Raw genomic sequence first — 27,764 nt, 5'->3', positions numbered from 1 at the left:
TTTTAATGGCTGAGCCATCTCTACAGCCCCATGGTAGTTATTTCTCTCTCTCTCTCTCTCTCTCTCTCTCTCTTATTTTTTATTTTATTTTACAATGCCATTCAGTTCTACATATCAGCCACGGGTTCCCCTATTCTTCCCCCTCCCACACCCTCCCCTTACCCCCAGCATACCCCCCATTCCCACCTCCTCCAGGGCAAATCCTCTCCCGAGGACTGCAATCAACCTGGTAGACTCAGTCCAGGCAGGTCCAGTCCCTTCCTCCCAGACTGAGCCAAGTGTCCCTGCATAAGCTCCAGGTTTCAAACAGCCAACTCATGCAAAGAGCACAGGACTTGGTCCCACTGCCTAGTTGCCTCCCAAATTGATCAAGCCAATCAACTGTCTCACCTATTCAGAGGGCCTGATCCAGCTGGGGGCCCCTCAGCCTTTGGTTCATAGTTATTTTTTAAAAGCAAGTTTCTATATATATATATTATTTTACAATACCATTCAGTTCTACATATCAGCCATGGGTTCCCCTATTCTTCCCCCTCCCACACCCTCCCCTTACCCCCAGCATACCCCCCATTCCCACCTCCTCCAGGACAAGTCCTCCCCCGAGGACTGCAATCAACCTGGTAGACTCAGTCCAGGCAGGTCCAGTCCCTTCCTCCCAGACTGAGCCAAGTGTCCCTGCATAAGCTCCAGGTTTCAAACAGCCAACTCATGCAAAGAGCACAGGACTTGGTCCCACTGCCTAGTTGCCTCCCAAACTGATCAAGCCAATCAACTGTCTCACCTATTCAGAGGGCCTGATCCAGCTGGGGGCCCCTCAGCCTTTGGTTCATAGTTATTTTTTAAAAGCAAGTTTCTAAGTTAGAGATTTTAGTATACATTTTATTTTTTTAATTTTAGAGTTGGTGGAATCCATTTGCATTAGAGTTTTGATCTGGAACTCTTTAATTCATACTGTCAACTTAGACTGTTACTAGGGAGCAGGTACAACTTGTACAGGTGTGTTACTAAAGAACAGACACAAATCGTACAGGCTGTGTGGCCATTTCTGTCTTTTAGAGGTAGCTCATTGTAATCTAGGAGTTGAGTTGATGTGTGTATACATGTAAGACCAGTTGCCTGTGCTTCAGATCCTCTTCTTATAGAGTGCTTAGATTTCTTTTAATGTCCCTAATCTTACATACCTCACAGTTAACCTTCTCCTGACAGAGAGGTCAGTGGTATAAAGGGGCTTTCTGAATAGAATCTGACACTCATTGAATATGGTAATTTGATGGGGTGACTTAAAGGACAAATGGTGATGTTTTAGATGGGAGTGGGGTCGGGCGGGTGGCGGTGGGAGGAGGAGGAGCAGGAGCAGGAGAGACAGCACCATCAGCTCCTCCTCCTTTCTTTTTCTCCTACAAATAGATGCATTTTCTTTACATCCTCTAAATATTGATTCTTCTCAAACATAATAATAATTATACTAAATCATAGTGATGTCTTTGGACTGTGACTTTAGGAAAAGCCCAGGAAATCGGAAGTATTTGGCAAGCAGGTGGCAACAGTCTCTCTCCCCAACAAGATGAAAACAATAAAACCAAAAGAAGCCAACATATGAAAAGTTTGGTTTATACTCAGTCCACAGATTTATATAACTTATTTAATAGCTGTGGTTCAAGAACAGAATTCTGGATGCACAGAGCTGTAATCTCTGCTGCTTGGGAGACTAAGGCAGGAGGACCATAAGTTTAAGGGCAACCTGGGGTCCAGAGTGAGTTCAAGGCTAGCCTAGGGAACTTAGTGAGCCTCTGTCTGAGAATAAAAAGTAAGGAGAGCTGACGGGAGAGCTTACTATTAAGGCTTATCAAGGGCATCACATGGCCAGCTTTTTCAAAGTACGTTTTTTTTTTTTTTTTTTTTTTTTTTTGTTTTGTTTTGTTTTGTTTTGTTTTTTTGAGAGAGGGTTTCTCTGTGTAGCTTTGGAGCCTGTCCTGGTACTCAACGCACATCTTTTAAAAATGTGTAGCAAAAGGGTATGCACATGCATATGTGTACCTAAGGACAGTAGTCTAGATGAACGGATGGATGTTTTAATTAGGAGCTCAGCTAAAACTGTTTGTTTTATAGAACACCATTTTATTTGAAAAACCATCTGATAAACCAAAGCTCTTTGGAATTAGGTATTGGCAGTCATTTTCTTGAAAATGAATGAAGCAAAGATGCTCTTTCAAAAATCTGACATTATTTGCTGGCAGTGATAAAAATCAAGTTAGAATTAGAAATTTGGAAAACTGGACTTGTGCAATGAACTTCATAGCTTCCCAATATAAAGAATTTTCTTTTCTTTTTTTTCCCTTTTCTTTTTTTTTTTTTTTTTTTTTTCAAGACAGGGTTTCTCTGTAACAGCCCTGGCTGCCCTGGATCTCACTCTGTAGACCAGGCTGGTTTCGAACTCACAGAGATTCACCTGCCTCTGCCTCCTAAGTGCTGGGATTAAAGGCGAGTACCACCACTGCCCGGCAAGAATTTTCTTTTGAGATCAGTGATGTTGTAGAAGTATATGGCATTTTTGTCTGGCCTGAAACTCACTGTGTAGACCAAGCTGGGGAATTTGCAATGATCATCCCACCTCTGCTTCCCCAGTGATGGAATTACAGGTGTGTGCCTCTGTGCCTGGGCTATACAGTGTAATATTTTGATGTTGTATAATAAAATAGGTTAATATTTAGAAACTCTTTACAAGCTGGCATATTAGCATAAAAATCACAGATGGTAACAGCTATTCAAGGTTCAAAAATGACACATGGATTCCAGTGTCACAATACACAAGAAACGGCACAGGTAGATTCAGGCTTGACTGGCTCCTGGGGATTTGTGTACTGGAACATTCTTACTATTGACAGGTTTAGTCTGAATGCCTAGGGTCCTGAATCTTACCCACCACTCTGTCTAGATTGTTTGTTAGAACAATTTGATTTATAATGAACTTCTGTTTCCCTTCTGGGGTGCTGGGATTATTATGACTGTTTGTACATGGACAAAATGCTGGTATAACTACCCTTCAGTAACAGCCCTAGTCTTTATTCATAAGTGCACTTTTCTTGGCAAAAACACCTCACATACGTTATGAAGGAACAAGTGTGCTGTGTGTGACTCCCAGGAGGGAGAACCTTGGAAGCCCACATTCTCCAGCTTCCACCTATGTTTTCCTACCTTTGACATGCCATTTTAAAAAATTATTTATTTATTTTTTGGATTTTTGAGACTGGGTTTCTCTTCATAACTCTGGCTGTCTTGGAACTCACACTGTAGACCAGGCTGCCCTCAAAATCAGAGATCTGTCTGCCTCTGCCTCCCAAATGCTGGAATTAAAGGCATCATGGCCTGGTAGTAATTCTTTATTTTACTAAACCATAACCATAAGTGTAACTGTTTCTGTGTTGTGTAATTCCGAGTTCATCTTCATCTGTGTAGGTGGTCATCTCCAAAATGATAGGAAAGTTTGCTGATGACTTCAGGATCTGGTGATGTATGCCTCTAACACTTGGACAAACAGAAGTTGACTGATGTTTTCATATTTACACCTCAGTTTTAAGATACTACCATTTATCAATTGGGCATGGTAGCACACACATTTAATCGGAGCACTCGGGAGGCAGAGGTCATTCTGGTCTACATAGTGAGTAGTCAGCCAGAGTCAGTCAGGGCTAGTGAGAGGGCTCCATGGGTCAAGGTGCTTGCTACCAAGCCCAGCCGGTTACCTGAGTTTCATTCCCAGGACACCCATGGTGAAAGGAGAGAATTGACTCCCACTAGTTGCTCTCTGACCTATATACAGGCAGTAGTTTACACACTAAATAAAAATAAGTACATAAGATAAGATTAAAAAAAAAACTCAGCAAACATTAGAGGCCAGGCGGTGGTGGCGCACGCCTTTAATCCTAGCACTAGCAAGGCAGAGGCAGGGGATCTCGGTGAGTTCAGTGCCAGCCTGGGCTACAGAGCAAGTTCCAGAACAGCCAGGACTATACAAAGAAATCTTGTCTCCAAAAAAAACAAAAACCATTAGAAAAGGTGGTAAAAGTACTTACCCATTTCCAGCCAGAATTTGTGATACCAGTTAAATTGTCGTGAATACAATGTAAAACAGACATGGGAACGCAGCCATTTCTTCATCTCTGTTGTTGTTTTCTGTTAGGCACATGGGGGCTTGTCTGGGGATTGCCTCAGACCGCTGTTGAGGAAAGGGTTGCCAGGAAAAGGTTGTATGGATGGAATACAAATGGAGATGAAGAATGTATAACCATGTTTTCAAAGACCTTGATATTCCAGCTGAGGTCTTTGAGATTCAGAAGCTGTGGAGACCAGTGCCCAGCTTTCTGCTTGCTCATTGCAGGCTTCTGTAATGCCAGTGCATTCTGGGCTCTTCAAGATTTGAGAACTACTCACAAGGGGCAGCTCTAAGTTGAACCCCTGACCGAAGAGGTGGGTATGCTGGTGACTGGTCTAGAAACCCTGACCACCCACTCCCCCAGGGATGCCCACCTTGTTTTGTTCGTGCCTTAGACACAGAGACCCACTATGTAGCCCAGGCTGGCCTTGACTTGGCTTGCTCTTTTCAGGCCTGTGTGGTACTCAGTGGTTATCCTCCTGCCTCAGTGTCTCTAGTGCTGGGATTACAGGTGTGCATACCATGCCATCTTTTTTTCTTTCTCCATGTCATCCTGGCTGGCCTGGAACTCATTCTGTTACCAGGTTGTCCTTGAACCTGAGGTAGTTCTCCCATTTCTGTCTCCTGAATGCTGGGATTACAGGCATGCACCAAAACCACGATCTCCTTAGCTACAGATGTTAGTCTCGGGGCTCACAGAAGACTGTGTTAGGACTGTGTCATCTACAGTGTAGGGTCACGGAAGACTGTGTCATCTACAGTGCAGGGTCACAGAAGACTGTGTTAGGACTGTGTCATCTACAGTGCAGGGTCACAGAAGACTGTGTTAGGACTGTGTCATCTACAGTGCAGGGTCACGGAAGACTGTGTTAGGACTTTGTCATCTACAGTGCAGGGTCACGGAAGACTGTGTTAGGACTGTGTCATCTACAGTGCAGGGTCACCGAAGACTGTGTTAGGACTGTGTCATCTACAGTGCAGGGTCACCGAAGACTGTGTTAGGACTGTGTCATCTACAGTGTAGGGTCACAGAAGACTGTTAGGACTGTGTCATACTACAGTGTAGGGGTCACAGATGGCTGAGTTAGGGACTGTGTCCTGATGCTTCAGGCAGTGTCAGGGTGGGTTTCCTCTTGTGGCCTGGGTCTTAGGCTGGACCAGTCATTGGTTGGCCACCCCCACAATCTCTGTACCACCTTTACCACAGTGTATCCTGTAGGCAGGACAAATTGTAGATCAACGGTTCTGTGGCTGGATTGGTGTCCCAATCCCTCCACTGGAAGTCTTGCCTGGTTACAGGAGATGGCCAGTTTGGGCTTCGTATCTTTCCTTTTATATTCCCCTCTTACTAGAAGACTTAGCTAGGGTCAGTCTTGTAGGTTCCTGGGAGTTTCCATTGCACTAGGTTTCTACCTTGCCACTGAAATGACCCCAGTTCCAGTTATCTCTCCCAGTACTCTCTCCCTCTCCCTCCATCTTCCCCTACTGGATCCTCCTGTTCCTATCTCCACCTACCCCCAGTCTACCTGGGATGTCTATTCTGTGTCCCATTCCCAGGGAGAGTTTATGGGTCCCTCATCGAGCCGCCTGTTACTTAGCCTCTCTGGGTCTGGATTGTAGCATGATTATCCTTTACTTTACAGCTAATACCTACTTATAAGTGAGCATATACCATGTTGGTTTGTGTGTGTGTGTGTGTGCGCTCCTTATCAGATGATGTGGTAAATGTATTAGGATTGCATAACCCAGTGTGGTCCTTCTAGAATTAATAGCACATCTCAGTGTAGTAAGACATGAAAATGGAAAGAGCAGGAATTTTTTTTTCCTTCTGTTTTGGCTTTTGAGGTAGGGTCTCGAATGGAGCTCAAACCTTGAACTTGGTATGTGGCTGTGGATGGTTTTGAACTCCTGATCCTCCTGACTGAGTGTAGGGATTACATGCGTGTGCCACAATGCCCAGCTTAGAGCAAGAACTGTTTTTTTAAATTTTAATTTTATGTGGATTGGTATTTGGTCTGCATGTATGTCTGTGCAACATGTTTATGCAGAGCCTGTGGAGGCCAAAAGAGGGCATCACATCCCCCTGAAGCTGGAGATACAGATGGTTCTAAGCTGCCATGTAGGTGCTGGGACCTGGGCCCAGGTCCTCTGTAAGAGCAGCCAGTGTTCTTAGCTAAGCCGTCTCCCCGTCCCTGGAACAGGAACTTTTTATGAAGCAGATACCCTTCACTCTATATACCTGGGCCAGTGACTGATGTTCTCTGGACCTCGGTTTCTTCAGAGAAGCAGCCTGTGAAGGTAGTGAAGGTACTGTTCTCAGGTCACAGTAAGTGGTAGGTTATTAAAGAAAGGCTTTGGGAGAGTGCCTTCTGGTAGGTTTTCTACATCCATTGTGTTGCTAGCTGAAAATTATCAGCAGCAACTCCACATTCTTTGATCCATTTCTCCTGGTACTTAGATTTTTGGAACCAGAAATTGTTAGGTTGCCTGTCTCTACTAAGGTTGAGATCACAAGTTCCTTCCCCCATGCCTTCCACTACACATGGTTGTTGTTACTTTGTTTTTGGACTTAGAAATGGTTTCATATGATTCATAGTTCTAGAGGCTAGAAAATCTTAGAGCATGATGCAGTTCCATGGCAATGGATGACTGCTGAGAGAGAGCAAGTCCGTTCTCTTCAGGGCTGTGCCCCTGAGAGGCTGCTCCCACTCCAACAGATGATTCTACCCCTATGCAGACAGGCAGCAGTAAGCAGACACACCGTTTTGTTTTATTAAGTGTGAGTCTGGGGATCAGACTCTTCATGCTCACAGGCAAGGACTTGGATCTATTGAGCTATCTTTTCGGCACCTCTGCCCCACGCTTCCGATACAAGATCTCACTGTGTTCATGCAGTCCTTGAACTCACAGTGATCTTCCTGTATCAGCCCATGTTCTTTCATTTAATAAGCTTGGGATGTATTTTTAAACAAATTTATTAAGTGATTTCAATATAGCCAGGTTTGAGAACCATTGCAGAATTAGAAAACTAAGCTTCCTTCCATCTTAAGAGTGTGGTGATGTCCTTGGAAACGAGGAGGAATAAAATGCCTCTCAGTGACTGAGCAGTGAGTTCTGCATAGCATTTGTCAGTAACGACACACATTATAGAAGCAACTGTACTCATACTGATCTAGAAAATTTCTCTTTTCCCTCCTCCTCTTTCCCTTTCTTTCTCACTGCAGAAAGATCACACCTTCTGTGCTGTCGTTATCATCAGCCCAAGTTCCTGTTCGATCTGTTATGGACAGGAGCCATGTTTGAAGTTCCCTCTTGAACACATTCCTGTCTGGAATAGTTTGTACTTACTTGACATGTAACTCAGGGAAAGAGTGCAAGAATCATAAGGACTTGAGTTTGGACACTTTGCATTTTAATCTTGGACAAATTAATGACTTGACTCTTTATATAATAATAATAATAATAATAATAGTAATAATACAACAAATATCATTCTAGGTTTTGGCTGAGATTAAAGAGGGTATGATGTCTTTATTGAGTCTATCCTTTGTTTTTTGCTGCTGTTATGTAGCTCTCTCTCTCTCTCTCTGTCATGGCGTCTGCCCCTCCACCCCTTGCCCCCTTGGTAGGTGATTTACCTAGTCCTGTCCTAGTGTGTGGCATCCTGCCTTGGGTCTTCATGCGGCTTTACCAGATCTTTAAGTGTGTAGCTTATGCCGCAAGGTGCATGTCTGATGGTGGTCTTGATTCTTCTTAAGCCTGGTTTGAACTCTGAGAATACGTTGCTGTTTTAAGTGACTTACTATTTTCAAGTAGGGGTTTTATTACTTCCTTTAGGGCTTTCAGAGGTGAGCTCCAGAGAACAACTCTGAACAGTGATTCTTCAGCTCTAGAGAGTGAAGCTGTAGTGTACAAAAACTGGAAGAACTCTGCCTGCTGAAAGCAGTTTTTGAATGATAATGCATGGAATGCTATTGATTTATGTATTTTTGATATGATTTTTAGTCTTTTTATTTGTATAGTAATTGTTTTGTAAGGTATGTCAAGGTATACTTTTATATTAGTAACAGAATCCAAGATAAAACAATATGTAATAATAATTCAAATGTATCTCTTACATGTTGTGAAACTTTTCCTTTTTAGGCATATGGATCAGGCTGTGATATTGTTATTCTGGCAAGCGACTTTGAATGTGTGCAGATCATCCCTGGTGCTAAACATGGCAACATCCAAGTCAGTTGTGTGGAGTGCTCTAACCAACATGGACGAGTAAGAGACTTAATTACTTTATTCAATGTCATTTAAACATACTTAATTCTCCCAGAATATGTGGATATGAATTGTGAAATGCTAGGAAGCTGATGATGCAGTCATTTATCTACCAGCATTTAACTATGTGGAAAGACTGTAGGCCTCACAGTCTTAGGTATATTGGTGTTCTGTCACTGAAGATTTGTAACTTTTAAGCCAGTAAGAGAGAGGAATCAATTTCTTCCAAATTCCAATAACAGCATTGTTGTTTGGTTTTGAGGTAAAACTTACTGTGGTGTGCAGGCTAGTCTTCACTCCTGGACACAGTGAGCCTGTCTGTTTCAGCATCTGCCAAGAGCTGGAGCAGCAGGCTGTGCCTTGCATTTGTAGTAACAGTAAATGTTTATCAAGAAGTTTAATGAGTTGTGTTTAATATAATATGACATACAGATGGTTTGAGTTTGTTAATTTAGTGAAAGTTTGTTGAGTGAACATTTAAGAATTTATTTAAACTTTGGAACAGAGGTTTTATTTTGAAATAGTTAAACTGTATCTTGTGGACTTCTTTCTCAGATTTTCTTTTTCCTCTCTCATTTTGCAAACTTAATACTAATGTAAATATAGTATATTAATATATATATTCTATGAATTCAGTAAGAGCAATATTATATGACAGTTGTATGTCACTACAAGATTATAAAAAAGAAGTTTTGAAACTATGATAGGCAATCATAGCAATTTAAACATTGTTAGTTTTCTGGAAGTTCTTTACTAGAAAACATTCTGTAGAGGATATGTTAAATTTGGTCTCCATGGTAATAGATAGTAATCAATTTCGCCTGCCTTAGTCAGCTGTTTGTATTAGGTTGAATAGTTAGGTAAATGCACCATTACTTGGTAGTAATACTCTTGAAACACTGTATTTTCTGGTGTTCTCTGGTATTTGCTTCTTGCTTTTCTGACTTTCAGTATTTTTCCCAGTAAGTGCTGCTTCTGTTTATTTTTAGAGGACACCGAGGGCCATCTTTCTTTTATTACTTTTTTTTGGTCACTCTTCTCTAGGCCAATCAAGGTAACTAAGCTTGCCTAAGGTAGAATGATAATTGCCAGAGATCAATTTTAATAAATTACTTAAGAGTTCATAATAATCACAATTAATACATTTTGTGGGAGTAAGGACTTGAAAAATATATACAATAAAGTTGGCTGAGATGAGAGGATTGCTTGAACCTAGTAATTTAAGACCAGCTTGGGCAACACCATAAGACTATCTCAGAAACAAAAAGATTATTAAAATACACAGATGATTGTACTCATAGCCATGGGAAGCAGACAGGCTGTTTCTGTGCTCCTTACCTGGGCAAAGATGGTGATATTGGCACTTCTTTATTGTCGTGTTCTTCAACACTGTGGTGGTAACTGTCACATTGTGACTTCGTGGTAACAGAGTATTTGAAGTAGCTTCCCTGATCTACTGTGGATTGAAAACTGTTTCTTGGAAGGCATGTTAAATATTTAGGTAGCAGCTTTAAAAGGGGGTGTGTGTGGGGGAACCTGGATGGACAGACAGACTGTTTGTCTGTCTATCTATCGTCTTTTTTTTTTTTAAATTATTTATTTATTTATTTATTTTTTTGCCATGGACATGCCCTTAAAATCACAGACTTTTTGGCAGGTCTTCAGAGAGTGTTTCTAGCTTCGTCCTATGGCTGGCCAGGGTAGACAGTGTGAGGAGGGATGGCTTTGGTCTGTTTTTTGATGCTGATTCTGTCCTTGCCAAGAGGATGATGAATTGGGAACTATTTCCGAGAATTGTTAGAAAATGGGCTCTGGCCAGAGTGGTGGCGCACACCTTTAATCCCAGCACTGGTGAGGCAGAGGCAGGTGGATCTCTTGAGTTCAAGGCCAGCCTGGTCTACAAAATGAGTTCAGGACGGCCAGGAATACGCAGAGAAACCCTGTCTCGAAAAACCAAAAAAAGAAAAGAAAAAGATGATGGGCACTGCTGTCCTCTAGGAACTGGGGACTCAGGGCCCTTCTTACCAGGGGTGACCTACAGCAGAGCAGCCCTGGTCCCCACACAGTAGTGCGGACACTAGTTTAGTGATGTCCCTTCATTATTTCTGATCCTTTTTCAAGGTGATTTTTCAGTTGGTGCTTTCTGTTTGGTGATATAATTAAAGCAATTTTTGTGACATAGTCTTAAAACCTGTTATCATTTGATGGTTTTTAAAAACTTCTCAAAATTTTTGTATTATTTTTCTGGATTATGAACATTGTTCATAAAGAGATGTACTGCTGAAGTTATTTTTGTTACTGAAGTAATTTCTATATTAAAAACATTAAAAATTTTAAAATTACATTTTTAAATTGTGCTCATTTGTGTGTGTGTGTGTGTGTGTGTGTGTGTGAGAGAGAGAGAGAGAGAGAGAGAGAGAGAGAGAGAGAGAAGAGGGAGAAGAGGGAGAAGAGGGAGAAGAGGGAGGACAGCTTGTAGGAGTCATTTCTCTTCTGCTATGTGTGTTGTGGAGGTTGGACTCAGGTTTTCTGGCTTGGTGGCAAGTACTTTTACTCAGTTATCTTTCTGGTCCAAAACAAAATTCCTATAGAAAATCTAATTTCTGAGATAAACTTTGTGGGGCATACTTGTAATCCCAATAGGATCAGAGGCAGGAAGATCAGGAGTTCCTGGCCAGCCTTAGCTACATAGCAAGTTTGAGACTAGCCTGGGCTACCTGAAACCCTGCCTCAAAAAAAGGAAAGTGGGTTTTTGACTAGGACAGCTTCATATTTCTAAAACAAAGCTACTGAGGGTTTTTTTTTTTTTTGTAAAAGAGATTGTTAAATCTACTATATTGGCAGGCTTATTTCTAGAGGTAAACCATTGGTTTTATTGGAATTGGATTGTATGAAATTAGTTTATACATTTCTGTGCAGAGGTTGTCTGTATTTCATTCACCCTTTCATAAATACTAACATGTTTATTCTCTTTTAGGTTGCAGCTTCATATGGCAATGCTGTTTGTATTTTTGAGCCTCTGGGCATAAATTCTCATAAGAGGAACAGTGTAAGTATTAATTGATAGAATATTTGAAGAATTTGGTTAACTTTTGTTTCTTGGTTCCTTAGAATCTGCTTACAGTAGCAGTAGAGAGCTCCTTAGGAAGAAGTACAAACAGTGGGGAGGAATAGCTGCGAAGTTTAGTAAAGGCCTTTTAGAAACCCAAGTTTCTAGACTATAGCTAATTGCCATTTGTTGTGCTGAGATCTACCCTGGTCTGAACTGCTCTTCCTTTTGCTTGGGTTGCTACTCACTGGTGCTAGTTTCCTATTCCAATGTCCTTTTCTTCTCTCTTCTCAATAGAGAGGATGTGCTACTTCTCTTTAAAATTCTGTAAGGGTGCCTTACTTCTTGCAGATTGTAAACCTGCAAACAGACTATAACCTCCCTTCTTCCTCCCAGCACCAGTACACTGTTCTCCTTCAGAATCCATCCCCTGTTCCAGCCACACTGCTTGTGCTGTGTTCCAGTCACCCTCCCTTTAGGGCCCTGGCACTGGCTGTTCTGTGGATGCCTTCTGTGCAACTCTGGGGCTGGCTTCCACAGGCTCTAGGTCTCTGTGTAATCATACCTTCTCAGCAAGGTGTGTCTGTACAAATGGCAAAGTCTCCCTATATTATTCCTTCTCTTTTTGGCTCAGCCTACTTAGTGATGAGATTACAGGTGTGAGCCACTGTACCCTGATCTGCTTATCTATTTTAAACTTTCCCCATGGCACTTGCTTATTATTTACAGTTTAGAACACAAGCTTCCTTTACAAGTATGCAGCTTGATTCTTTTGATTGTTGTATCCCAATTACTTAGAATAGTATCTAGTGTATTCAGATCCCCTAAACATTTGTTTAGTGGAGTTACACACTTAGGTAAGTTTACTAACCAGCTAAGTGGTTGAGCACATCACATTGAGAACCAGTCACATATATACTAAATGTTGTATTTTATGTTGTTTAATGTTAAGAAAATACTATAGGGTTAGAATCATCAACCACTTACAGTTTTAGACGTGGGCTGGAGAAGAAGGCTCAGATGTGCGGGTGTGAGGACCTGAGTTTGAATACCCTAAACCCACGCAGAGCTGGGAGCAGTTGTGAGATGGGAGGTGGAGACAGAGAACAGGAACTGGCTTGGCTGGTGTACTTAGTGGCAAATAGCAAAGAAACCCTGTCGGGACCAGGTAGACGAGAGAACTGGATACTCAGGGTTGTCCTTGGATGTCCACACGTGTGCTTTGGCATGTGTGAATCTACACTCACAGGAATATGCCATATATGTACACACGTACATCATATGTGTATCAATACACACAGATTTAAAAAATTCCAAGTTTAACTCCTATATGCTTTAGAAATCTACCATCACTTAAAATAATCAAAATTGTGAGTACTAAATATCAATGTCAAAAGTATGTAAGTACTTTTTGAGACAGGATATCATGTATTCTAGGTTGACCTTGAGCTCATTATTTGTTGGAAAATGATCTTGAATTTATGATGCTCCCTTTACACCGGAATGCTTGTATAATAGGCATGCACCAGCACTTCAGGTCTATGCTGTATTGGGCATCACCCAGGGCTCTGTGCGCTAGGCAAGCACTCTACCAACTGAGCCACATCACTAGTGCTGTAAGACATGTAAGGGGTTTGTTTTAGTTAATCACCTGTATTCTGAGGTGAGGTCCTGCTAAGTTGCCTAGGCTGGCTTCAGATGCCTGTGCTCAGCCATCCTCTTCCTTTAGTCTCAGACTCAGCCTCTAGCTGGAACTACAGACCTAAGCCCACCTTGAATGCTATTTTAGAAATCAATTTTGAATGAAATCTGTATACATGTTTTTTTATATTTCTAAATTAAATTGAAGTATCAGTTTTTATTATAAAAATAGATATTAAATTACACAACGGTTAAGAGTCACCTAGATCTGATCTCTGGATTTGATCCCTTTCATCTTCAAAATAAAAATTCAACTAGAACACATTAAAGAAAACTCAGATTCAGAGGCTTAGAGAGATGGCTAATCAGTTAAGAGTACTTACTCCTGTGCGGAGGACCTGGGATCTATTCTCAGCACCTACATGGTGGCTCACAACTTTCTGTAACTTCAGTTCCAGGGTGTCTGACCCCTCCTCTGACCTCTGCGTGCCCCGTGTATGATGTGACTGTGTTGTACTGTGTTTTGTACTGGCATTTTCTACTTACCGAAAACAGGGGCCAGGGAACTACAGGTCCCCCTTTTATTAAAAAATGAGCTTCTGACTTGGGTTGCGTGGGATGTCAGCAGGTCACCTTACCCATCATGGAGACGCCTGCCTAGAAAAGATTTAACACCCAGAAAAGATTTTTTTTTTTGGTTTTTCGAGACAGGGTTTCTCTTTGTAGCTTTGCGCCTTTCCTGGAACTCACTTGGTAGCCCAGGCTGGCCTCGAACTCACAGAGATCCGCCTGCCTCTGCCTCCCAAGTACTGGGATTAAAGGCGTGCGCCACCACCGCCCTGCCAGAAAAGATTTTTTAATTACCTTGTAGAATGAAAGGATTTAGATAGAAGTTACTCAAATATAGCAAACAGATCATGTTTGTGAATTACATTATATTTCAAATCTGTTGTCTTCTTGGGAGTTCTGTCTAGTTTTATTTTAGACAGTGAGTCCATTTCTGTGCATTAATAAAAATTTCCAAAAAATTTGTTTTTATTTTCTGTGTGTGTGTGTGTGTGTGTGTGTGTGTGTGTGTGTGTGTATGTGTGTATACACATGTGCTACATGTGTACAAGGGGCTCATGGAGGCCAGAAGCGAGTGTCAGATTCTCTGTGGCTAAAGTTACAGGTGGCTGTGAGGCTCCTGAAGTAGATGTTAGGAATAGGACTGGGTCCTCTGGAAGAGCAGCAAGTACTCAGAACTGCTGAGTCGTCTCTAGCCCTAATAAGAGTTTTAGCATCTTTATAATGGCCCTGCAGCTGCTTAAGGTCAAAAACTAGAGCAGGAACTCTAGCTTAGAGGCAGAAGCAGGAGGATCACCACAGACAGAGCTAGGTTTTATGGCTAGACCCCGTCTCAAAGAAACCCCAAAGACAAAGCAAAAAGACAAAAAGCAAAACTAAAGACTCCCCCAGACCCTTTCCAACCTCATTTCCAACACCATATATACTGGTCATGGTGGTAGTTGGTCCTAATCTCAGTACTTGGGAGGGGGAGGCAGGAGAATCAGGTCATCCTTTGCTACATAGCAAGTTCCAGGCCAGCCAGGACTACTTGAGAACAGACCCTGTTAAAAAAGAAAAGAACAAAAACTAGGCAGACACAAAACATAGAACAACAGTGACAAATCCCCAAAGATTATTATGACCTCATTCCTTCCCGTCAAGTGTTGCTGTCTAATAGGAAAGCCAGACACACACACATTCCGTGTAGTCAGTGTTGTGATGACAGAATGGAACGTGTCCTGGGTGCTGGTGAGAAGTCAGAGTTCACAGAGGCGATGGTGTAGGCGCATCATCAGGAAGCACAGGGATTTTCAGATGGAGAAGAAGGGGAGGATGTCCCCAGTTCTGAAAATGTGTTAGTAGACAGAAGAAAGCCTGAGAGAACATGTTTAGTTGGGCGTGGCAAGCAGTATGGCAGCATGACCTGTAAGTGGGACCATTGGAGGTTATTTTTAAAATAATTATGAAATATTTGCATCTTTAAAAGTCTCTTTTAAGTTGAAGAAAATGATACAATGGTGGAGTTTGGGAGTATTTTAAAAACATCTTATTTTTTTTTCTTTCTATGTTTCAGCAACTCAAGTGTCAGTGGCTTAAAACTGGGCAGTTTTTTTTGAGTTCTGTGACATACAACTTAGCATGGGACCCTCAAGGTATTTAATAGCTATACTTAGAAATTATTGAAATGAAGCATTTGATTTGAATGTATAATTAAAATGTGATAATGTTTGATGATAAAAAAGTTGGCAATGTTACATTTTTGTTGATGAGTGAATATGGCTTTCTCTTTTCGGTGTGCAGTGACTTTCATTTTCTCCTCTTTGTAGCTTTTGCCTTTTACTGTTTCATTGTAAGAACTAGTGTTTTTTTTTTTAGTTAACATGTGATATACTTTATTCTTATTTTATGTACAAAAATTATAAATAAGAGAGGGATGGGAGCATTTTCTACCTTATTTTGTTATTGTGTATTTTAGGAAATTATTGTTTTTAATTTGTAAAGATTAGAAACCTGTAATGATAAATAGCTGTTACCTCCTTTTATATTCACAGTTAATGAGGGTTGTTTTTTATTCCATATAGAAACATTTCTTTTTAGTTGTCTCTCATATCTTGAGAATACTCCACTGTAGAGGGCGTCTGCCATGTGCTATTATTCCACTTTGGCTGTTTAACACTTGTTTGCTAGGTGATGCCTTCTACAGTAAGTCTTTGTTTTTTTTTCTCAAGTCTCCCCTACTAATGATTCTTGTTTAGGTTCTTTTTCCCTTTTTCCTCATAGAGGACTCTTTTGAACTGACCCCGTGTGTTTTTCATAGATGGTATTGTATATTTTCACTTAATAATTTACAGACCTAACAGAACTGTGTGTGCATTTCTTTCCGTAGATATTCCTTAGTTACTCATCAGAACATTTTAAAATTTTCAGATAACAGACTGTTGACAGCTACTGATTCTATTCAGTTGTGGGCTCCTCCAGGAAGTGATATTCTAGAAGAGGAGGAAGAAATTGATAACAAAATCCCTCCTGTTTTAAATGATTGGAAGTGCGTCTGGCAGTGCAAGTTAGTGTCTAAGCCTGTTGTAATGTTCATTCACTAAAATGTCCTAAATTATGTTCCTTCTACGGAGCGCTTTAGTTTTTCTTGGTGTTGTATTTTAGAAATCTAAAGTGTAGACTTTTTTTCTAACCAAAACTCATTATAATATCATTCTTTAATTTGTGCTTTACTTATTTGTGCCCCCCAAAGTAAAATATTTTCATACAGAATTGACTCATAGAAATTGCTCATTGAAGAGTTGAAATTGATTGTGATGGGAAGATATGGAAGCTTCTAGCCACCTTCTGAAGTGGAGTGATGACTGTTCTGTTAGTGTTAACATGGCTATGTAGAGAGATCTACTTACCTAGGAAGGTGATAAGCTATTTTAACATGCTATAATGATGATTTTGATTGACATGGATATAGCAATATCATGTAATACTTAGATTCTTTGTTGTTGAAAGTGTACTTTGGATTAGTTTTATTTTTTTAGGAAGGTGCAGTACTTTGTATTGTTATGGGGGCAGAAACACTCCTGTTAGGATGGTTGTGACATGATATTTGACCATGTATCCATAGACTGTATTGTGTTCTGATCATGCTGGTTTGGTTTGTTCTCAGAACCTCAGTGTCTGTACATCTGATGGAATGGTCTCCTGATGGTGAATACTTTGCTACTGCTGGAAAGGTAAGGGAGCAAGCCAAAAAATGAAGATTCAAACAAAACAACTGAAGAAACCCTTACATTCATTTCCAGTCTGTCTTCCATAAATTTAGACAATTCTCCTGCACAGCTTGCTTGAGGTATAATAAAAATGTTTGTGAGGCTGGGGATTTAGCTCAGTGATGGCCAGCAGTGGTTACCATTGGTGAAGTCCTGAGCTCAAGTCTCAGCTCTGTAAAATGAATGGAAAAAATGTTTTAAAAAGATTTGGTATGATCTCTACAGATATTACGCACTTGGGAAATAATGACTATTATTATTTCTATTTTACTTTAGTGAAATTATAGTAAAGTTTTTTTTTACATTTATTATTATTATTATTATTATTTTGTGTGTGTGTGTGTGTGTGTGTGTGTGTGTGTGTGTGTGTATGCGGGCCAAAGAGAGAATGAATGAGAGTGGATGATGTGTGGAAGTCCACTTACAAGAATCAGTTCTCTCGTACATGTGGGTTCTGGGGATCAAACTCAAGTCATCAGGCCCTACCCACTATGAATCTTGCTCACCATAAGTTTGCATTTTTGTAAATTAATTTTTGAGAATTTCATGTATGGTATTTTGATGACTTCAACTTCCAGAGTCACCTCCCATTCCATACTCACTAAACTTGGTGTCCTTACTTTTTTAAACCCAATGAGCCCAAAGTCGGACATAGTGGTGTTTGACTTTAATCCCAGTACTTGGGAAGCATAAGTAGGTAGATCTCTGTGAGTTTGAGGCCAGCTTTGTCTGCATAGTGAGTTTCAGGACAGTTAGGGCTACATAGTGAGTCCCTGTTTTGAAAAAACACTACCACCACAAACCCTGTGAATCCAGTTTATGCTCCTCATAAACTCTTGGATGTATAGCCATCCGCTGGAGCATGCACCACACTAAAATTAGTTTTCTATTTAAAAATACCATGGAATTCTAGTTTAAAAGTAGAATTGAGTTGGACAGGATGTCACACTCCTGTAATCCCAGCACCTGAGAGGTAGAACAGGAGGATCAGGAGTGTGCAAGGTGGTGGCACATGCCTTATCCTAGTGTTTGGGGAGCAGGTGGAGACCAGTCAGAGCTGCAGGTAAGACCCTGTCTACAAAAGGACAAGGAGAAAGCAGACTTGTGCTACTGCATTCCCAATGACTTGTCTCTGCCTTCTCATTCCCACTCCCTTCCTGCCCTATTCTGATTTCCTTCCTTCCTTTCTTGACAGTATATTGCCATGTGTATTAGTCGGGCGTCTCTGGAGGAACAGAACTGATTGAAAATTAATATAGAGGGGATTTATTAGAGTGGCTTACAGGCTGTAGTTTGAATAATCCATTATTTTATTCTAAAACTTAAAAATGTAGTCTTACAAGTAAGTCCTTAATTCATCTGGATGTTGTTGAATACTGCTTACTGATTCCTCCGCTCTTTTCCACTAACCTGCTCTGCTGTGCCATTTCTGATGTGTAGTTAGTAACACCGCATGAGGGTCTTGCACATGTGTATTAGGCATGTGTATGGGTTTTTCTTGCATGTCCACGGCAGTAGTATTGGCTGCGTCCTAGGTTACTTGAATCTTAACCTTCCTAGACAGTGCCAGTTAGTTCTCCAAAGTTGCTGTTCCTAATGAATGTTCTCACCAACTTGTCCTTCCTTGCCCAAACTGATATTATTAGACTTTTACCTTTCCAGGTTTGGCTTTTGGACTTTGTTCAGAAAAATTTGTACAGTTAGTGATTATGATTTAGGTTCTGTCAGAATTTGGAAATTCAGAGGCTCTTGATTCACTGAGTGGTCTCAAGTGAACTTTTACCCCTAGAAGTACATTGGGATGTTTCGGTCTACCAGAGGGATTGTATCTTCCTGTCTTAGAAAGAGTAGCAGCCAGATGCTGTGGCTTCTTCCCAGGTGTTGTGTTTTGAGTTTTTCCAAACTCTGAAGTTCTGTTTAAGCCTTTCAGGGTCTGCCCTCTAGTTGCTTGCTGTCTAAACCCAGGTTTAAAAGTGCTGCTACCCCCAGTAGAGTGCTCGAGTTTAGAATCAGGTCATTATTTTCTTGTTTTTAGTTTTAAACATCCACACTCAAGCTGGGTGATGGTGGTGCACGCCTTTAATCCTAGCAGAGGCAGGTGGATCTCTGTGAGTTGAGGCCAGCCTGGCCTACAGAGTGAGTTCTAGGACAGCTAGGACTACACAGAGAAACCCTGTCTTGAAAAATTAAAAATAAAAACAAACTCTGGCATTTAATAAGGTGAGGAAGATTGTACATTTATGGAGAGAAAAAGACTGGAAGCACTCCATAGGCAGAAATGTACCCTGGGCTGCTTTTCAAGTCTATTTCATGGTCACTGTAAGTTCTAAGCCTTAGGGACTTCTTGGCATTTCTTTTCCTTTAGCAACTGGCCATACAATAGAGAGATTCACACCGTGCCAGATAACAATTTGCCTTTAGCATGAGAGGAGTTCCACTTGCCTCCATTTCCCTGCAAATACCATAGTTTTATTTATTTTTTAATGGCGGACTAAAGCTCCATTATATAGGCTTGGGGTATCTGCTCAGAGGTTAAAAGCACATATTGCAGTTGCAGAGGACCTGGGTTTGGTTCCCAGCACCTACATGGTGGCTCACAACTGTCTGTAACTCCAGTACCAGGGCATCTGTTGACTACTTCTAGATTCTGTGGGCTCCTGCGTACAGGTGGTACACATAAACTTATGCAGGCACACACATACACATTTAAAGAAAATCTTAAAATCAACTCCTTCATGGCAGGTTATGTTGGCACATTTTTATAATCCTAGTACTTGGGAGACTGAGGTGGAGGCAGGAGGATAATGAGTTCAAGGCGAGCTGTGGCTGTATAGTGAAACCCTGTTTCAAGCAATGGCTCCCCAAATAAAAACTTATAGACATCAAAACAAAACAAACCCTCCATTATATATGTGTATGACATTTTCTTTATCCACTCATCTATTATTGAACATCTAAGCTACTTCCAGACCTTGGTCATTGTGAACAGTGATACAGTAAATATGGTGTGCAGGTACCTTTCTTATATACTGACTTCGATTCCTTTGGGTATATACTCAGGAATTAGATTAGAGTTTCTTTTTTTAAAAAATTTATTTATTTGTATTTTATGTACATTGGTGTTTTCCCTGCATGTATATCTGTGTGAGAGTGTCGAATCCCCTGGAACAGGAGTTATAGACAGTTGTGAACTGCCATGTGGGTGCTGGGAATTGAACCTGGGCCCTGGAAGAGCAGCCAGTGCTCCTAACCGCTGAGCTATCTTACCAACCCCTAGAGTTTCTTAAAGTTTTATTTTTTTTGCAATAAATTCCTTTGGGACTTTAGTGAAATGACCTTTTAACCTTCACAGTATGGTAATTTCTAAAACTATAAAATAGGATGTGTAAATAGGATGTAAATAGGATGTAAAATAGGATGTTATAAAGGAAATAAGCCATTAAAACACAGCTTTAAAATATTAAAAGTATATTTGTGATAGTACACATGCTTTTAAATACATGCATTCAATAACATTTAAAATATTGGCAAATTTCATTTGATTGTGTAACACAAATTCAAATTTCTGTATCTTTTCAAGGCAGAAGCTTGGACTTTCTAAGATCACCGAATTTACTCATGACTTTTCTGTATATCTGTTTGCATATCAAAGGGTCCCATATAATTTATTGAATCTCTAGTTGCAAACCATCCAGCTTACTGTTTTGTGGTCCAGTAACTGCTTGGCACAGAGGTAGTTGCTCAAGAGTTGCAAGAACATAATAAGAAAACTGTATCCCATTGTAGACAGGAAGATTGCAGTCATGTGCAGGCTAGCAGTGGTTCTCATCACTAACAATTTCTAAGTAAAATGTGTGAAAATGTTTTCAGATGTACAACAACTGTCATGTGGTATGAAAATATTTGTGATCTCCAAGATAAAAATCACATGGATTGAGCCGGGTGGTGGTGGCGCACGCCTTTAATCCCAGCACTCGGGAGGCAGAGGCAGGCGGATCTTTGTGAGTTCGAGGCCAGCCTGGGCTACCAAGTGAGTTCCAGGAAAGGCGCAAAGCTACACCGAGAAACCCTGTCTCGAAAAAACCAAAAAAAAAAAAAAAAAAAAAAAAAAAAAAAAAAAAATCACATGGATTGCTAACACTGGTTTCCTTTGTTGAAGCATTCCTTCAGATGGCAGTTATGGAAACAGGAGTGATTTTCTCTTGGGTCTTGGTTTCTACACTTCTCTAGAGGCACACATTGAGATAAAGATGCACATATATGTAGTTAATATGGGAGTAGTTTCTTTCCTGCTACTATGATAAGCTACTCTGATAAAGCAGCTTCAAGGGAGAAAAGGTTAGTTTGGCTACAGTTCTGAGTTACAGGCCATCATGGTGGGGAAGTCAGAGTGTCAGAAGCTTGCACAGGCAGGCCATATTGCACCCCTAGTCAAGAAGCAGAGAGGGGCAAATGCATGCTGCGTCTCAGCTCCCATTTTCCATTTAATGTAGTCTAGGATCCTGGCCAGGGAATAGTTCTACCCACAGTGGGCAGTTGTCTCACCCCAGTTAATGCAGTTAAGTTAATCCTCCACAGGCATGCCCAGAGGCCATCTCCCAGGTCATTCTAAAGATTGCCACCTTGACAGTTAACAAGTCATCACATGGGAAATGATCAGATAATAAAATGTCCTGGATTGAGGCATATACTTGAGGAACATGACAATATGCTCTTTCTTAAGTGTATTAACCACCAGACTTAAGTCTGTGGGTGCTCTGAGAGGCAACATTACTCATATATGTTGTATTCCGTATACATACTCTTCAAAAATTATTTAAAAAGTTTTCATACAATATATATATATTTTTTTTTAAAGATTTATTTATTTATTATGTATACAGTGTTCTGCCTGCATGTATGTCTGCAGGCCAGAAGAGGGCACCAGATCTCATTATGGATGGTTGTGAGCCACCAATGTGGTTGCTGTGAATTGAACTCAAGACCTCTGGAAGATCAGCCAGTGCTCTTAACCACTGAGCCAGCTCTCCAGCCCAATATATTTTGATCATATTCTTTCTCTTCCCCCAACTCTTCCCAGATCTTTTCCACCTCCCTGCCCACCCAAATTAATGTCTTAATATATATTCTTTAACACGTCAATAATTGGCTGAGTACTAGCAAGGATAAGGTATGATTCTTAGCACTCAGCCAACTGCTGGGAAACTTCAGAAACAGATGTAGGTAGATGCTTTCAGTTGAAACTGACATACCTGAGTGCCAAGGCCTGATGAGTACAGGTGATGGATCAAAAACGTGTGTTATACTGAGTTTTGTCTGTCTGACCTTTGGGTCAGAGTGCCTCAGGCTAAGCACCCCTGCTCTGGAAGCTGGGCATTTTATATTTGTATTTGACATTTAGTAATTTTCTTTTTTTTTTAATCTTAAAATTAGGAATTTATTGACATGAATTTCCTTTAGCAATTATTCTAACACAGAGAGGACTGCAGCACTGCAAACATGACAGCAGACCCATGGGCGCTAAAGGATGCGGGGCTCGTCAACATTTAGTGATTTTTATGAATTTTGGGAATGGCTAAGCAAAGGTAGTTTTTTTCTATATATCTGTTTGTATATCCAAGGGTCCCATATAATTTATTGAAAAGCTTCTTTTTTCCTTGCTCTCTATGGAGCTACTTTTGTCATAAAATCAAGTGTCTCCATTTCTGTGTATCTGTTTCTGGGTTCTTCTCTACAGTGTTCATTCCTCATACTTGTGTTGCTGTCTTAATTGCTATGCTTTTAAAACATCTTGATATTTAGTGCAGCAGGTCCTCTCCATCTCATTTGCTAGGCATGGTGGTGCATGCTGTTACATCCCAGCACTCAGGAAGCAGAGACAGGTGCATATCTATGAGGTAGAGGTTAGCCTGGTCTACCCAGTGAGTTCTCCCTGAGGCCAGCCAGGGCTACATAATGAGACCCTGTAATGAAACAAAATGAGCTCACTTAAGCCAGGCGTGGAGGTCCCTGCTAGTATTAATCCTAAGGTTGGGGATGCTGAGCCAGGAGCACCTTTGCTCATTTTATTGTAGTCAGGAGAATGGCTTGGAGTTCATTTCAGCAAGCAGGAGTAACAGAGACACTGCTTAGTCTCGGCCATGTTTCCCGCCCTCCTCGTGGAGCTGAGAAAGGGTGGTTTTTACTTAGTGTCTGCATGGTTTTTTTCTTCATTTTCAGTTGAGCCCATCGACCAGCACCTCTCTAATTGTCATCAGAGACTTCCTGTTACTGACTCCTGTGGTTAATTCTTACTTCACCTATAAGCATGAATCAACATCATCAGTTACTTCTTTCTTTGTAAAGCCTTAATTTTTAAAGAGTACTTTGGACTCACAAGAAAACTGAGGAAGGTGCAGAGAAATCTCAGGTTTGCTCCTCTCAACATGCACATCTTCCCCTACTGTCCGCCTTCTCCTACAGAGTGGTGTATCTATCTCAGTTAGTTGATGAACTTGCACCAGCAACTCTTGGTACCCACAGTCAGCACTTTATCTTAGGACTTGCTCTTGTGTCCATCCTGTGGGTCTGGATAAGTTTATAGCACACAGATCTGACACTAGTGCTGTGCCGAGTATCTTCACTGCCATAGAAATGGCTGTCCTCTGCCTATCTCTAATTCTGACTGTCCTTTAGATTTTTTGCATTATTTTATTTTCTGCAACTTTGGGGGGCATTTGTTTTTGGACAGGGTCCCATGGATCTCAGGTTGGTTTCCTGTACAGCAGGAAACCCTTCTAATCCCTTTTCCTCTCTCTCTCAAGAGTACCCAGGTTCATTTTTTGGACCTTTCCTCTGACTACGCTCGTTCTTTTCAGATGCCATCTTTTAAATGCTGGTAACACATTTGTGTCTGTTGTCTGCCACTCTCCCTTGATCCCTTAATCTGCACCCCTGCTGTTATCCTTGTGGGTCTCCTTTAGGATATAGTCATAATCTACTCACTAGTCTAAAAGCTAAAATGCGCCCACCAAGATAAATCTTGTGTTCTTGATTGCTTCCATGTTATAGTCAGATGAAAGCCACTGTTATATATCACTTACTGAATTTCAAAGTTTGTTACAATAATTCTTGTGGATTTTATTGTGTTCCTGTGTTTTTGAAGTGTTCTTTTTACAAACTCACAACAAAAGATCAGGTGTGGTGCATGCTTTTAATCCCAGCATTGAGAAGTCTAAAGTAGGGGATTGCTGTGAGTGTCAGGTCATAGCTACAGAGTGAGATCCTGTCTCAACACTCCCCAGTGTCAAAAAAAAAAAAAAGGTATCAGGTCATTCGTAAGGTTTTCTTTTCCTTCTGGAAAGCCAGAGGCTTTGTTATGGCCCACATACACACTGTGCTGTTTAGGTCCAGTGGTCCTTCCTGCAATCACATTCCCTGCTTCTTCATCACTTGTAGACTTGACTCTAGCCAGTTAGGTGTCATTGTTCATATACAGGTTAGGCATATGTTCATATACAGGTTAGGCATATGTGCACATAGCGTTGCTACATTTGTGCCCTCAGACTTGTATTCCCAGACATTTATATAGCCTTTCCCTTTTACTTGTGTTCTCACTTTTCAGTGAGGTTTCCCTAAGCACCCCTTTATAAGTTGTACCCCACCTTCCAATGTATTCTTCGCTCCCTTTGTCTGCCTTAATTTTATCCATATTGTTTATCATTAGGAGTCTATATTTGCTTTCTTTTACTGTGTAACAAATGACTACAAATGCAGCAGCTACCACCCCACATAATTATCTCAGCTCTTTGGATTAGGAATCTTGGCAGGCACGGGTCGCCTGGGTGCTCTGATCAGGGATGTGATAGGCTCTGGTAAAGATGTCATGCAGTCTGGATTCTTACCTGGAGGCTTAACAGGGAGAATTGGCTTCCAGGCTCACTCCAGTAGGCAGAGTTGATCTCTTCGCAGCCGTCTGGCTGAAGGGCTAGGCTAGCTTTCTTCTGGCTTTTGGCTGAGATCTCCCCCAGACCCTCAGACTGCCTGCAGCCCTTTGCCAGATGGGCTTCCTCTCTCTCCACTCCCAATAGTAACAATACCCAAACAGTTCCCTAAGTGGAAGCAGGGAGTCAGAGAAAACAGGGGCAATCACAGCTGGAACAAGTGATTAGAGCTGGAACAGTATTGGAAAGAAAAATATTTGGAAACTGGATTTCAGAAACAAAACCATGAATTTTTTGATAAGCTTGTTTAGTCGCTTAAAATAATAAAAAGGTAATATTTTCTGTATAAGATGTAGAGATTCATAGAGAATTTAAAAAAACAATGCAAAAGGATGGGTTAATAAAGAAAAATCATTTTCAAAATCACAGAAAAAATAATTTGAAAAATATTATAATTCACGATTTTTTTCTTTTCTTTTTCTTTTCTTTTTTTGGGGGGAGCTGAGGACCGAACCCAGGGTCTTGCGCTTGCTAGGCAAGTGCTCTACCACTGAGCTAAATCCCCAACTCCGTGATTTTTTTGTTACGTTCGATTATTTTTGTGTGTATGTTGGGGGTTGGGGAGCTCACATGTGTGCCAGTGAGGGTAGGCCAGAGGACAACTTTTTGGAATCGATTCTTTCCTTCTATCATGTGAGTCCTAAGAATAGAACTCCTAGAGATCCACTTGCCTCGGCCTCCCGAGGGCTGAAATTAAATTGTGGCACTGTACCTGGCAGAAAGTTGGCTTCTTAATAAGTCTGTATTTGGAGATAGTCAAATGTAGTAAGGCTTACTTCTTCTGAAATATTAAAATTATAGAACAGTTGAATCAAGAATGGTACATATTTTTTAAGTTAATTAATTATGTAGATCAGTAGGCCTCTAACTCATAAATAGCTCTTTGCCTCTATGTCTTGAGTGCTAAGATTAAAGATGTACATGACCATGCCTGGTGATGTTTTTGTTTTTTGAGACAAAGTCTGACAAGTTTCAGACAGGCCTCAAACTCAGGTGTAACTGAGGGTGACCTTGACTCCCGGTCCTTCGGTCTCCCAGACCTGGGATTACAGGTCTGTGCCACCAGGCCAGCTTTGGGTGTACGGTCTTTTGACAGAGTCACGGGCACTTTAGTTTACTTATGGTGTTGATCATTGAACCTAGGACTTTGAACATGCAAGGTAATTCTACCACTGAGCTATAGCCTCAGCCCCTTCCCCATTTAAAATTTTTTGGGGGGTCAGACAGATGGCTTAGCAGGTGAGGGTATTTGCCACCAAGACTGACAACCCGAATTTGATTCCCAGGACCTGTGTGGTTGAGGGGGAGAACCAACTGCCATAAGTTGTCCTCTGTCCTCCACTTGCATGCCACTTGAACACATACAGACACAAATAAATAAAAGATATAATAAAGTTAAAAAACCTGTTGTCTTCAGACAAGGTCTTAGTTGCCAAAGCTGGGTTTGAACTTGTGATCTTCTGGCCTCATCTTCCTCCGTAGCTAGGTTGGGAGGACCGCACCTGTAGGCCTTCTCACTTAGCACTGTAAAGTTTGTTGAAAACCTGTGTATGATAATCAGATTCATTATTGGAACATCTTTTGAATTCTTATCATTAATGAATCTGAAAGATGCTTTTGCACTTTGTGTAGAAATAAGTCACAAGACCAAAAGCGTATTTCCCTTCGGTAGGCACCTAGATTTGAAGCTCCTCAAGGTCCTCCACCTTGGTTATGAATTCAAAAACAACATATCTCTGTCTTTGAATTTTTATTGTACACAGCCTTAGCAGATTACTGAGAATTTTTACTAGTTTAGGCATATTTCCCTAAGCTTGCATTCAGTTCTCCAAAGAGCTGTTTAATAATTCTTATGGAATGATAAGAACATTTTATTGCTCAGTATCCTTTGAGGGTTAGTTAGCAAATGTGTCAGAATTTGAGAAGATTATTCCTCAGGTTTTTGAGAAAAATACAATATTAATTAAGATTCCCTTGAGAAAAAGAACAGAAGCTGACTTTGGAATGCGGGGCAGTTTTTGTCCCTACAGCCCATCTGTTCTGTTGATAAAGCCGCGTTTCTGTGATTGGACGAAGCGGTGGGTGCTGTGTGGCTCTCCAGAGCGCGTGTGTGCAGGAGTCCCACTCATCTGCAGCAGTGTGCGGACAGAACCGCAGTTCAGCGGGCTTCAGGAGTGCATGGGGCTCCAGTCCAGTTCCTTTCCAGATTCGGAATACTATTGGGTACTTTTGCCGATGAGATCCATTTCTTAAATGTAGAATTAATTTTTTCTTGGGCTTAAGGGTATTTGGAATTTTTATCTGAGCTTAAATAAAATCTTATTTATTAATGAGCCATTTCTACCCACAAGGTACTTGATTAAATCTTTTCTTTTTAGTAGTTTCTTAGTATATAGCCCAACCTAGTCTCTAATTCATCCAGGCTCAGCCTTTGCAGTGCTGGACATACGTGTGTGTGTGTGTGTGTGTGTGTGTGTGTGTATGTGTGTGCGTGTGTAAGAGAGAGAGAGAGAGAGAGAGAGAGAGAGAGAGAGAGAGAGAGAGAGAGAGAGAGAGACACCAAGACTGGTTCTAAGTCTTTTTATCCATCATGTGAGTAAATCTACTACAATTTAACTTTGCCACACAACTTTAAAAAAATTAATTTATTTTGTTTTGCATTTGGGATGGTCCTCATGCAAGTTAGGCAAATGCTGTATCACAGAGCTATACCCCACCTCAGACAACTCTAAGTGAACATTAAGTAGTTTTCATTTTTTTTCTGTTGGTAAAAAATGAATATATGAATCTTGTCATCTTTTTTTTTCTTGTAAAGTTAACTTACTAAGATAATTTATATAAAAGTATGTTTTTAA

The 27,764-nt window shown here is 40.8% G+C and overlaps 1 protein-coding gene across 9 annotated transcripts in view; it reads left to right on the top strand.

Annotated features, from left to right (window-relative positions):
* The window catches only part of Dmxl2 (Dmx like 2), a 132,458-nt gene that overhangs the window by 12,152 nt on the left and 92,542 nt on the right, over positions 1-27,764 (top strand). For 7 of the 9 annotated variants that reach the window (XM_076576291.1, XM_042280955.2, XM_042280953.2 and 4 more), the window contains exons 2-6: positions 8,297-8,422; positions 11,400-11,471; positions 15,235-15,313; positions 16,089-16,224; positions 16,825-16,891. In XM_076576291.1, the coding sequence (XP_076432406.1) occupies positions 16,847-16,891 (45 nt within the window). In that variant the 5' untranslated portion in view covers positions 8,297-8,422; positions 11,400-11,471; positions 15,235-15,313; positions 16,089-16,224; positions 16,825-16,846. Of the gene's footprint in view, positions 1-8,296; positions 8,423-11,399; positions 11,472-14,911; positions 15,087-15,234; positions 15,314-16,088; positions 16,225-16,824; positions 16,892-27,764 lie in introns of those variants that run through there. The other 2 variants (XM_076576293.1, XM_076576290.1) reach the window with 2 other exon arrangements.

Source organism: Peromyscus maniculatus, chromosome 7 (assembly GCF_049852395.1).
Source record: "Peromyscus maniculatus bairdii isolate BWxNUB_F1_BW_parent chromosome 7, HU_Pman_BW_mat_3.1, whole genome shotgun sequence".
Lineage (NCBI taxonomy): Eukaryota > Metazoa > Chordata > Mammalia > Rodentia > Cricetidae > Peromyscus > Peromyscus maniculatus.
The sequence above is the reverse complement of the archived record's forward strand: the minus strand, read 5'-3'. Positions and strand labels throughout refer to the sequence as shown.